Source organism: Malaclemys terrapin, chromosome 4 (assembly GCF_027887155.1).
Source record: "Malaclemys terrapin pileata isolate rMalTer1 chromosome 4, rMalTer1.hap1, whole genome shotgun sequence".
In the NCBI taxonomy this organism is placed as follows: domain Eukaryota; kingdom Metazoa; phylum Chordata; order Testudines; family Emydidae; genus Malaclemys; species Malaclemys terrapin.
In genome coordinates this window covers 104,681,400-104,693,350 of record NC_071508.1, presented here as the reverse complement: position 1 = coordinate 104,693,350, position 11,951 = coordinate 104,681,400, and the positions used below count along the sequence as shown (strand labels likewise).

The window sequence follows — 11,951 nt, the reverse complement described above, 5'->3', positions numbered from 1 at the left end:
AGACAGTATTTGGTCCTGCCATGCGGGCCGGGGACTGGACTCGATGACCTCTCGAAGTCCCTTCCAGTCCTAGAATCTATGAATCTATTTGGCAGTATTTAACAGGTAATTATTAAAATACACACACTAGAACAACATAACATACATAAGAACATTAAAATGGTGTTTTTAAAAAGTTTCCATGCAGCTAGCAGACAGTTCACTCTTGTGACATTTCCATTTAACCAGCTTCCTCCTTTTTGTGTAGTTTCCCTTTCTGAAGTGAAATGCTGCCATGGTGGGCTTTCCCCACTACAAAGATGTTCCATTTATTTATATTGCAGTCACTTATTACTGAGTGGTTCAGCTATATTCACCTATTGGACCAGATCCCATGCTCCATTTAGGACTAAATCAAGAATCGCCTCTCCTCTTGTGGGTTCCAGACCTACACACTCCAAGAAGCAGCCATTAATGGTGTCTAGAAATTTTATCTCTGCATCCTGTCCTGAAGTGACATGTATCTAGTCAATATGGGGATATTTGAAATCCTCCATTATTATATTGTTTTCTATTTTTAAAGCCTCTCTAATCTGCCTAAGCATTTCACAGTCATCATCACCATCCTGGTCAGGTGGTCGGTACTATATTCCTATTGCTATATTCTTATTATTCAAGCCTGCAATTTCTATGCACAGAGTCTACAGTCATGTTTAATTCATTTTAAGATTTTTACTACATTTGACTCTATGCTTTCTTTCACATATAGTGCCACTCCCCCGTATGCATGACCTGGTCTATCATTCTGATATATTTTGTGCCTGATATCGGTGTCCCAGTTGATTCATCATTTCACTAAGTTTCTGTGATGCCTATTATATCAATATCCTCATTTCATACCAAGTATCAGAGAAGTGGCTGTGTTAATCTGTATCCACAAAAACAACGCGGAGTCCGGTGGCACCTTAAAGACTAACAGATGTATTTGGGCATAAGCTTTTGTGGGTAAAAAACCCACTTCAGATGCATGGAGTGAAAATTACAGATACAGGTATAAATATATATACATGAAGAGAAGGGAGTTACCTTACAAGTGGAGAACCAATGTTGAAGGCCAATTCAGTCAGGGTGGATGTGGTCCACACCCAATAATGGATGAGGAGGTGTCAATACCAAGAGACGGAAAATTGCTTTTGTAGTGAGCCAGCCACTCCCAGTCTCGATAGGTCTCTGAGGCTATGAGCTCCTTGCACCAAATGCACCCATGCACCACCTGTCCACAAGGCAGGTAATCATACATGCTGAGCCAATGGAGCATCTTGCAAAGCAAACTCACCAAATTTTACCGCAATCCAATTAACCTTCAACCATAGGTGCTGACTCAGTGGACACGCCAGGTCTGGAGCACCCACGGAAAAAATATAGTGGGTGCTCAACACCCACCGGCAGCCCCATGAGCATTAAACATTATTTACAAATATGCACAGGGCAATCCTTCCATGAAGGCATTTAATTAAAAAGCATTTTGCATATTCTTTTGGAAACTACGTTTACAAGTTTTCCCAGGACACTGGTAGTTAACCGAAAGGTATTAAAGGTAGCTTAATAGCAGCAAGACTAGAAAGAGTAAAATCTAGTGCTTAGGTTTGTATAATGTCCTTTTAAAAAAACAAACAAACAAAAAAAATAACTTGATCCCTCAGAGCAACCCAGGATGTGGAGAAACAAGAAAGATAAACAAACAGCCCTCTAATTGAATTCTGATAGTCCTAATCCTGAACTGGAAATGTCAGTAGCCTCTCACAAACTTGCTAACATCAAGAGTGAAGATAATGAATACTAAATTTGGCAAGCCTGACAGACTTTTTTAAACTTTAAAAACAACTTTGGAAATCCGAGCTTCGCACTGAGAGTTAACGTGTCCTACAATACTATGGTGAGGAGAGCCCTACAAATGTTTACAGAAATACACATATGCAGAAAAATTAATATTACTATGGTTGGCGCATAAGAAATGCCTAAATAGAGATAAAACTTCTTACCAAACCAACAAGGCAAATAGTTATCAATGAAGTGAGAAGAGGAAGCACACCATTAAGTGTTTAATTTTTGTAAAATATATCACTAGACAATTGCAAATGATTGGATACTTATGTTTGAATAAAGGTACAATCCAAAAGCTTGAAATAACATGACTACTGAAGCAGTTGAAGTGCACTTTTACTTCTCTGCACTTTTTTCAAGTACATAAATGAAAGCTAAGTTAAAAAAAAATCAGTCATCTTAAAATACATTATTTTTCATATTTACAAAACTCCACTAAAGTCTGAGATTCAACTGATAATTTGAAGGAAAGTTTTAAATTTGACTTTCAGTGCATGTGTTTTAAGTGTTCCCAGGCTCAAAGAATGCCAAATTCTATTTTATGTCATATTATTTCAAGAGGAGAAAAGCGACAGGAACAATGGTATACACAAAGGGTGAAATCCTGGCCTTAGTGAAGTCAATGGCAAAACTCCCATAAGGATACATATTTGAAGGTGTGAAATAGTCTGAATATAAATTCAAACTTCTAATTGTAAATGGAAGCCTGTGCCACAGAATCATGTTTTTTACGTCCATAGAAATTATACCAACAGAAAAATAAGGATCATAGGACAAGACAATAAAAAACAAAAAGAAGTCTTGCAGTTTGAAGATCGTATCTTAGTTTGCTTCTTTAGTTACATCTTTAGTTTATACATTCAGATCCTGCATTGTTACTTTAATTTGGGAACACATGCCTATATGCAGTCATGAAATTAATTTATTTTTGTCATTTATTTCCCTTGCCAAATTGAACTCAGATATGATATGTGGTTTACAATGAAGACCTGGCTGTTATCTAGTTTTCCATGGGTTCAACATAACACAAAGCAGGCAAGTAATTTGCCTACAGGTCATATAGTCCATTATCCCATAAGTAGGAAATTACCTCATAACACAATATAATCCAATAGGGAAGAAATTTGTTCTTGAACCATTAGGAAAAATCATTTCAGAATATGCAGATCTATCATATTGTTTTTGAGGCTTAAGTGTAAATGTACACAAACATGTGGTAATGACATAGTTTTCAGTTTGCTAATTAAGTCCTTGATGCTTTGCCCAATTTAAGGCCATGTTGGCAATTTAACAAGAGCACCAAGGTCTGAATAAAAATGTACATAAATTGGGGAAATTGCAGATGCCCTCATCTTTTATACAGTTGTGTGCCTATAATCCTCAACATGCCATGGTCCACTTTTGAGTCTTTCGGCTTGGACGAAGATGGCACATTGTATTCTGGGACTGGAGTTTCCACAGGCTGAACCTTCATGTTAAAACTGAGGGAAACTCCATTGCTGAATGATGCACTTTGTCCTTGTTGTTCAAGGATATTAAAAATCAGCAGCGGCCGACCATATATAAATGTCAGGTACCACGCATTTTCCTTCTGAATCCTTCAATACCTTTGAATGTAACCAAATGATGTCACGACAAATAAAAAAATAACAATACTTTCAAACTTTGTTTCCTAAACTTCAAAACAATTTTCTTACAAATACAATATATAATCCATAAACTTATGTATTTCTGCTTGTTCCACCACTGCTTACACCATCAAGTCACTTTATTGTTAAGTTCTGATCACAGGTACCCGAGATGAGCACGTCATGCTGGAGGAGTTGGCAATCTCTTTACTATTTCAGTAGTTATCCTTAGATAGGCTTTGGCCTGTAAAAACAAAAACATATCGATCACCTTTTGTTTTCTATATGAAAGCATAAGAAATATAAAAACTTCTGTTAATTCTATGTTCTTGCACACACATTCAGAGAAGTATTTCAATTTCAATGTTGCCTTTTTGTTGTTAAGTTTTAATTATTATTATTTTATTTAAAGTGTTAGTAAGTATCAAGGAAAAATCAACTCCAAATATGGTCAGTTATTTTTTAAATTCCAATCCAAAACTCAGCTGAGCAATCGGCCCTGTCCAGCAGGCAGTGCTTGTGTTCGTCCAGGAAAAATTTAGTTTATTGTGAAGGACCCTTTCGTCCCTGACAGAAAATGTTATTCCTCAAGTTCTACTGTCCTGCCAAGTTGGTTGAGGTGCTGCATACACAATTTCAAACTTCAGACAAAACACAAATAAAATACTAAAAAGCCAAGTGAATTACATCATTACACACTGGGGTGCACTAAGGAGAATATTACATAGAGTCAACAGGGATTAAAAATGAAAATACTTTTTAAAAGACCATTTTCCCAAGAGATTCATGTGGATGTCCAAAAGGATCAAATTCCAAGTGATTAAGGACCACCCCAGTAAAGGTCAATCACACACCAACCTATGGTATGACGGTGGAGTCCCTAACAAGGTAGATGCTGTCAGAACATGGACGCTCACCAAAATAACATTCAAGGAGACGGTCTTATTATATATACCAAGGTCCTTTTCCATTAACAACTTTAAAAGCCAACAGAGCCAGGTTTATTATCAAACTGATCATAGATTCATAGACTAAGTCCAGAAAGGACCAGTACTCTGACAGACCATAGAGTTGGACCCAGTAATCCAAGTAAAGCTCAATAATTGGTGTCTGAACTACAGCATATCTTTTAGAAAAGCATTCAGTCTTGGTTTAAAGATTTCAAACAATGGAGAACCTACCAGAGGCCTTGGTAAATTGTTCCAGTGATTTTACCTTCACTGTTAAACCTGCAACATGCTTTCCGTACCTGGAAGCTACTCTCACCCCTCCATCCTTCTTTCTGTCATTCCCAGCCCCAACACTGTGATATCAGGTGCACCTCTTGTCACCTAAGTATTCATATATCCATAGAACTGGCCCTCAAGTTTTGGGTACATAAGGAATGTGGGATCAAGGCCTTTATAAATAGTACACAAGGCATGTATAATATAATCACAATTGACCAAATGAAGGGCCCCAGTGTTACAAAGACAAAGGCACATGATTAACTTTATTTATGTGCAAAAAGAAGAACAGGAGTACTTGTGGCACCTTAGAGACTAACAAATTTATTAGAGCATAAGCTTTCGTGGACTACAGCCCACTTCTGAAAGCTTATGCTCTAATAAATTTGTTAGTCTCTAAGGTGCCACAAGTACTCCTGTTCTTCTTTTTGCGGATACAGACTAACACGGCTGTTACTCTGAAACTTTTATTTATGTGAGCAATCCCACTGAAGTCAATAGGACTACTTATGAGAGGAAAGTGACTCACTTTCCTAAGTCTTTGCGTGGTCAGCCTCAAGTGCAGTAGCAGTATGCTGACACTGCTAAGACTTGTTTAAAATAAGAACTCCCAGGATGAACAACAGTATTTCCTATTCTGCAGTTTAGCTTGGAAGCAGCTTTTTTTTTAATTTTGAAAGCAATTTAGAACATTAATACTGCCTATGAGAGAGGTCCAAAAATACAATTCTAATCATATAATTATAGTTAGCATTTTTTCAGAAGACTAGCACCATTAATGTGTGTCTCATATTTCCGCCATATGCCTATTCTATAATGATAGTTTCTGTGGGTACTGGATAATGTAACTAAATGAAACAGTAGCAGACTTCTCTACAACCATTAATCTACCAATTTGTGCACTTATAAAGCAGTGCCAAATCAAGGTGACAAATAGCTAACTGAAGAAACTCTACAAGAGATTCTAAAGAATTTAGTTCTGTTTAATCATTCCTACCATATAGGAAATAAGTCTTGTGCTAGGAGTTACTTAACATTCTTCAACATATTTGTAGAATACAATTCTACTCCAGTGGGATAAGCTTGTCTTATTTGTACAGTTATGTCGTTTTGAAAAAGGCAAGCTATTTTTAAAAACAGAATCCCAAATTATTAGATACAATTCTGTTTAACATTTAGTACTATACATGCTTCAAAAATTCTTATTTTTCTATATAAAGTGTTAAGTTGTTTAATAAGAGAATGATTTAGGGTAATTTCATTATCAGCAAAACCAGCCACCACAACTTACTTTTATAGTCCCCAAAATATAGTACAGAAGAAAAGTATGGAGACAGCACAGTTATGAAGCATTGTTTTGCATATAATTCTGATGTAACCCAACAAAAAATGTTTTAAGAAATAATTTTCCACAATGTCGTTACAAGCAAGTCTGACATCACTGAGTGAAACAGAATGAAATGAAAATGTATAAAAAACTTCTGTTCACAATTCATTAAGAAGTACAAACAGGAGGTATGTCTTGGAGTTAGTTCTTTAAATTAGACATAAGCCATCAGAATTATAAAGTCCCATTCCTATACCACAACAGTCAAGCCTTCACTTTTCAATAAAATTCCCATCAAAGATAAGGGGCAATCCTGCTCTCCCTTACCCACAATATGCATATAAAACCCAATGCACTGCAGAAACGATGTTTCTACTTCCAGAGCAGGAGGAGTGAGGAGACAGGCCACGGCGTCCCAATAGAGGTAGACTATACATCCCTTTGCAGGCTGTGGTGACTAAAATTTCAAGGCCTTGAAACCCAATTCATTTTTGAAACTGAGTTTTTCAGACCCTGGTCAAGGTAAAAAAGGAAAAGATCTTCCCACACTCGAGATTTTCACTTGCCATTTTTTTAAAAAACAAAAACAGCTACCCAGATAGTTTATGCAACCAAAGCATGAATGTGTCCCAGAGCGGGAATTTTTCTAGAGAGCATTTTCCTCTTTTTCCACAAGGAGGGGCTGGCTCATAGAGGCAGCTATCTTTGACTTGTCTGAACACAACTTTCTGATGGGGAGAAGTGCCTAATCCAGGGGTGGGCAAACTTTTTGGTCTGAGGTCCACATCGGGGAATAGAAATTGTATGCCATGAATGCTCACAAAATTGGGGTTGGGGTGCGGGAGGAAGTGAGGGCTCTGGGGTGGGGCTGGGGATGAGGAACTTGGGGTGTAGGAGGGTGCTCTGGGCTGGGAGGGGGATCAGGGCTGGGGCAGGAGTGCAGGAGGGGTGCAGGTTCCGGCTGGGGGTGCAGGCTCTGGGGTGGGGCTGGGGATGAGAGGTTTGGAGTGCAGGAGGGTGCTCCGTGCTGGGATCAAGGGGTTTGGAGAGCAGAAGGGGGATCAGGGCTGGGGCACGGGGTAGGGGCGTGGCGAGAGCCACGTGGTGTGGCCCCGACCCAGCGCCCCAGCTGGAGTGCCAGAGCGGGGCCGAGCCACGTGGTCCGGCTCAACCCTGCGCCCCAGCCAGAGTGGAGCCGAGCCACGTGGTGTGGCTCGCGGGCCAACTTAAAGTGGCCCACGGGCCATAGTTTGCCCACCCCTGGCCTAATCCAATCATCTGGCCCAACCATATTTCTGTGCAGCCTCTACACTTATTATGTGCAGCAATGGTCTTCCCTCTGCTAAGGGAGAGTATATCAACCCTCTCCCTGCTAACCATGTGAATGAGACTGTGAAGAGAAGACACTTTTTCAATTCCTATATACAATTAATAGGAGTCTGGGTAACAAGCAAGAAGAACTGGGAATTCTTACTGATGAGAAGAAATTTGATATATCTGGCATTACTGAAATTCGGTGGGATGACTGCTGTGATTGGAATGTTAAAATCACAGGTTATAACTGTTCAGGAAGGACAGAGTAAGCAAGAAGGGTGTGTGGGGGTGGGGGTTTGGCACTCTACATTAACACCATTACCTGTTTTAGAGTTAGTGATAACTCAGAGCCATAGGATTGTTAATGCATACAGATCAATGTGCAAACTAATAAAGCCCAAGAGGTGTATGGTTGGAGGCCTGTTACCGATCACTGAATCAAATCAGAGAACAGGATGAGTTATTCCTTAAACACATGCCTGCAACGTGTAGAAAATAAAATTGTGTTGTGATGAAAGTCTTCAATTTAGGAGATACATGCTAGAGGTCTCTGAGTTTCTAAAAATGATATGATAATTTTCTAACACAAAAGATATTGCACCCAACACAAGATAATTCTATTTTGGGCCTCATTATGATGAATAAAGATAAATTAATCACTGAACTGGAAGCTGGTGGTTGGTGGTTGGCTTGGGACCAGAGATCATGATCTGATTACATTAAATATGGGCAAAATGGGGGTAAACCCAACTAGTAGTAGACTTATTTGGTGCTTCAAAGGGGTTAATTTCTGAAAGCTAATAAAAATTATGAGTGAAAATGCTTGGGAGCACAAATTTAGACAGAAAAGTGATGAAAACTGGGAGTTCTTTAAAAAGACATTAGATGGCCAAACAGTCATGATTCCACATTCAAGAAAACTTTGGCCAAAAGCCCAACCTGATACAGTGGTTAAGTGAAGGCAGCAATTAGAAATAAAAAAGCAATACCTAACAAATGGAAAATGGGAGAAATAAATAGGAACTGATATAAATCAGAAGATATGAAGTGCAGAATACTGATAAGGGAAGCTAAAGACATGAGGGAAAAGTCCATGACTGGTGGCACCAGGGACAAGAGAGAGTTTTTTACCTATAATAACAATAACAACAACAGAAATCCTAGCAATGGTGCAGACCCATTCCTAAATGGAGATGGTAAAAATGATAATAATTATGCAGAAATGACAGGAGCATTCAATAAATATTTCATTTTTGTATCTGAAAGAAGCAGGATGATGTACTCATATCAGATGAAGATAATGAAATACTTTCCAGTCCATAGTAACTGAGGAGGATGTTTGAAGTATTTAGCTACCAGCTTCTAACAATTATAGGTCTGTCAGTCCGACATTGACTGATAAATAAAGAAATTGATATGGGACTCAACTAGGGCTTTCAAGCAATTAAAAAAAATTAATCACGATTAAATGTGCGATTTAAAAAAAATTAATCGCAATTAATCGCAATGTTAAACAATAATAGAATAGTATTTATTTAAATATTTTTGGATGTTTTCTACATTTTCAAATAAGTTACTCCCGCCAGTATTTATTTAAATATTTTTGGATGTTTTCTACATTTTCAAATATATTGATTTCAATTACAACACAGAATACAGTGTACAGTGCTCATTTTATATTTATTTTTTATTACAAATATTTGCACTGTAAAAAAGAAATAGTCTTTTTCAATCCACCTAAATACAAGTACTGTAGTACAATCTCTATCATGAAAGTTGAACATACAAAAGTAGAATTATGTACAAAAAAACCTGCATTCAAAAATAAAAATGTAAAACTTTACAGCCTACAAGTCCACTCAGTCCTACTTCTTGTTCAGTCAATTGCTCAGACAAATAAGTTTGTTTACATTTGCAGAAGATAATGCCTTACAAAAAGGCTACATCTACTACATCTTCACAGTTACCTTTATTAACCAAACTTGTAAGCTCATCAAAACAAGATAGTTTGACAGGGTCTGTTTTCCATAAATCCATGTTATTGGCATTAATTCTATTATCCACCTTTAATTCTTTATTAATTGAGTCTAGGGCTGTCTATTAATCGCAGTTACCTCATGCGATTAACTCTGTTAATGTTATGTTAACCACATAACATTCTGATTAAAAAATTGGCGCTATACAATATCCACAGAACACACACTGAATGGATTAAGAACTGGCTAACAGATCTTAAAAATTAGTTGTCAGTGGGGAATCAATATTGAATGGAGGTGTTTCTAGTGGAGTCTCACAGGATTGGTGCTATTCAACATTTTCATCAATGATCTGGAAGTAAATATAAAATTACTGCTGATAAAATTTGTGGATGACACAGATTGGAAGTGTGGTAAATAATGATGAGGACATGGCAGCCATATAGTATAAATGGGGCCCATTCAAACAAAATACAGCCAAATGCAAATGTATATATCTAGGAACCAGGAATGCAGGCCATACCCTCAGAATGGTAGACTGTACATTGAAAAGCAGCAACTCTGAAAAATATTTAGGGGTCATAATGAATAAGCTACTCAACATGAGCTTCCAGTGTGATGCTGTGCCAAAAAGGGTTAATGTGATGCTTAGATGTATAAACAAGAGAGAAGTGAGTAAGAGCAGGCAGGTGATTTTATCTCTACGTACACCACTGGTGGAATACTGCATCCAATTCTGGGCTCCGCATTTTTAAAAGGATGCTGGAAAACTGGAGAGGGCGAAGAGAAGGGCCACAACAATGATTCGAAGGCTAAAGAAAATGGATTACAGTGACTCAACGAGCTCAATTGGTTTAGTTTTTGAGAGACTTAAAGAGATTAAACTGTTCAACTTCTCAAAAAGCAGCATGAGAGGTGACTTGATTACAGTTTATAAGTACCTTCATAGGGAGAAAATACCAGGTGCTGAAGGGCTCTTTAATCTAGCAGAGAAGGGCACAACAAGAACAAGTGGTTGGAAGCTGACACCAGACAAATTCAAATTACAAATCAAGTCCACGTTCTGCACAGTGAGAGGGATTAAGCACTGGAAAAAACTTCCAATGGAAGCAGTCTATTCTGTATCCCTTGATGTCTTCAAATCAAGCCTGCATGCCTTTCTGAAAGATATGCTTTAGCCAAACTCAAATTATCTTTAAGTCAAACAAAAGGTATTGGACTAAATTACTGCGGTAAGTGGGTGAAATGTAATGTCCTGTGATATAAAGAAGGTCAGACTAGATGACTTAATGGTTCCTTCTGACCTTAAACTACACAAATCTATGGCTGGGTCTACACTACCTGCCTGAATCGGCGGGTAGAAATCGACCTCTCGGGGATCGATTTATCGCGTCCCAATGGGACGCGACAATCAATCCCCGAATCGACGCTCTTACTCCACCAGCGGAGGTGGGAGTAAGCGCCGTCGACGGGAAGCCGCAGAGGTCGATTTTGCCACCGTCCCTACAGCGGGGTAAGTCGGCTGCGATACATCGAATTCAGCTACGCTATTCGCGTAGCTGAATTTGCATATCTTAAATCGACCCCCCCTGTAGTGTAGATGTAGCCTATGACTCAAAGGACAGGGTATATACATTTTATCACTGTGAATAATGTGTGATGTGTGTAAAAAGGCACTAGACTTTGAAGTGTATGTACACATCCCAGTGTGCCTTTGGCCCCTTTAAAACTGGGAATGATAGACACATGGCACATGACAATAAGCATGTGACCTACAGGAAGCCAGACATAAGGCTTCCTGCCTCTTACACAGGGGCAGGCAGCAGATAGGAGAGATTCAAGATTAAGGAAGCTCCAGTGTGGAACTCTTCATAGCAGTCAGTAAAGGGCTATTAGGAGAAGTATGTGCCCGCCTTACTTCCCACCTGGGCAAAGCAGGAAAGGTCTGGTACCTAGTGTTTTGTTTTATTTTGAGCTTTTTTTCCATCTTCAGTTTATTAAACTCAAACATTTCGGCTTTATTTGAGCTGCCCCAGCTGATGCAATCTGCCCACCGATTTGCACAGTGGCCAGAGAGTTGTGCAGAACACAGATCTAGAGCTCATAACCCTGTCTAGGGATAGCGTGGAATACTATGCTTCCCCATCCCTAGATGTAGCAGCCATTGCTTGGCCGTGTGTGTCCAGGTCTTATGAGAAGATAACACTTCACCATACACACAACTTATTTCCTGTGGACTGAACCAGGATTTGGGCAGTAAACATCAATATACACATACCAATGAATGGAACGTAAAACTGTAGGTCACTTTTTAACAACACATTTCAGTTTTAAAAGATCTCAGAAATGCAATATTAAATTTTCTACCTCAAGGTTACAGAATAATTTAATTAGGTGATTTGGCCTAGACTTGTTTCCTCCAAAGTGATTAAAAAGTGAAATCTTTATCTTGGTGAGAAATTCAGTTGTTTATCCAAAGCTAATAAAATGGCAGTAACACAAACAACATATGTGAAAGATTTAAACAGGATCTCAAATTATCAATGCTCCCTTCATTACACAAACTCAACTCTACATATATTGAACTTTTTCTCCTATTCATGATCTTTTTAATGTG

The 11,951-nt window shown here is 38.4% G+C and overlaps 1 protein-coding gene across 9 annotated transcripts in view; it reads right to left on the bottom strand.

Annotated features, from left to right (window-relative positions):
* Positions 1 to 2,068: 2,068 nt before the first annotated feature.
* NUBPL (NUBP iron-sulfur cluster assembly factor, mitochondrial) overlaps positions 2,069 to 11,951 on the bottom strand; it is a 161,902-nt gene continuing 152,019 nt past the window's right edge. For all 9 annotated transcript variants that reach the window (XM_054026907.1, XM_054026908.1, XM_054026909.1 and 6 more), the window contains one exon: positions 2,069 to 3,735. In XM_054026907.1, coding sequence (XP_053882882.1) covers positions 3,673 to 3,735 — 63 coding nt within the window. In that variant the 3' untranslated portion in view covers positions 2,069 to 3,672. The remainder of the gene's footprint in view (positions 3,736 to 11,951) is intronic.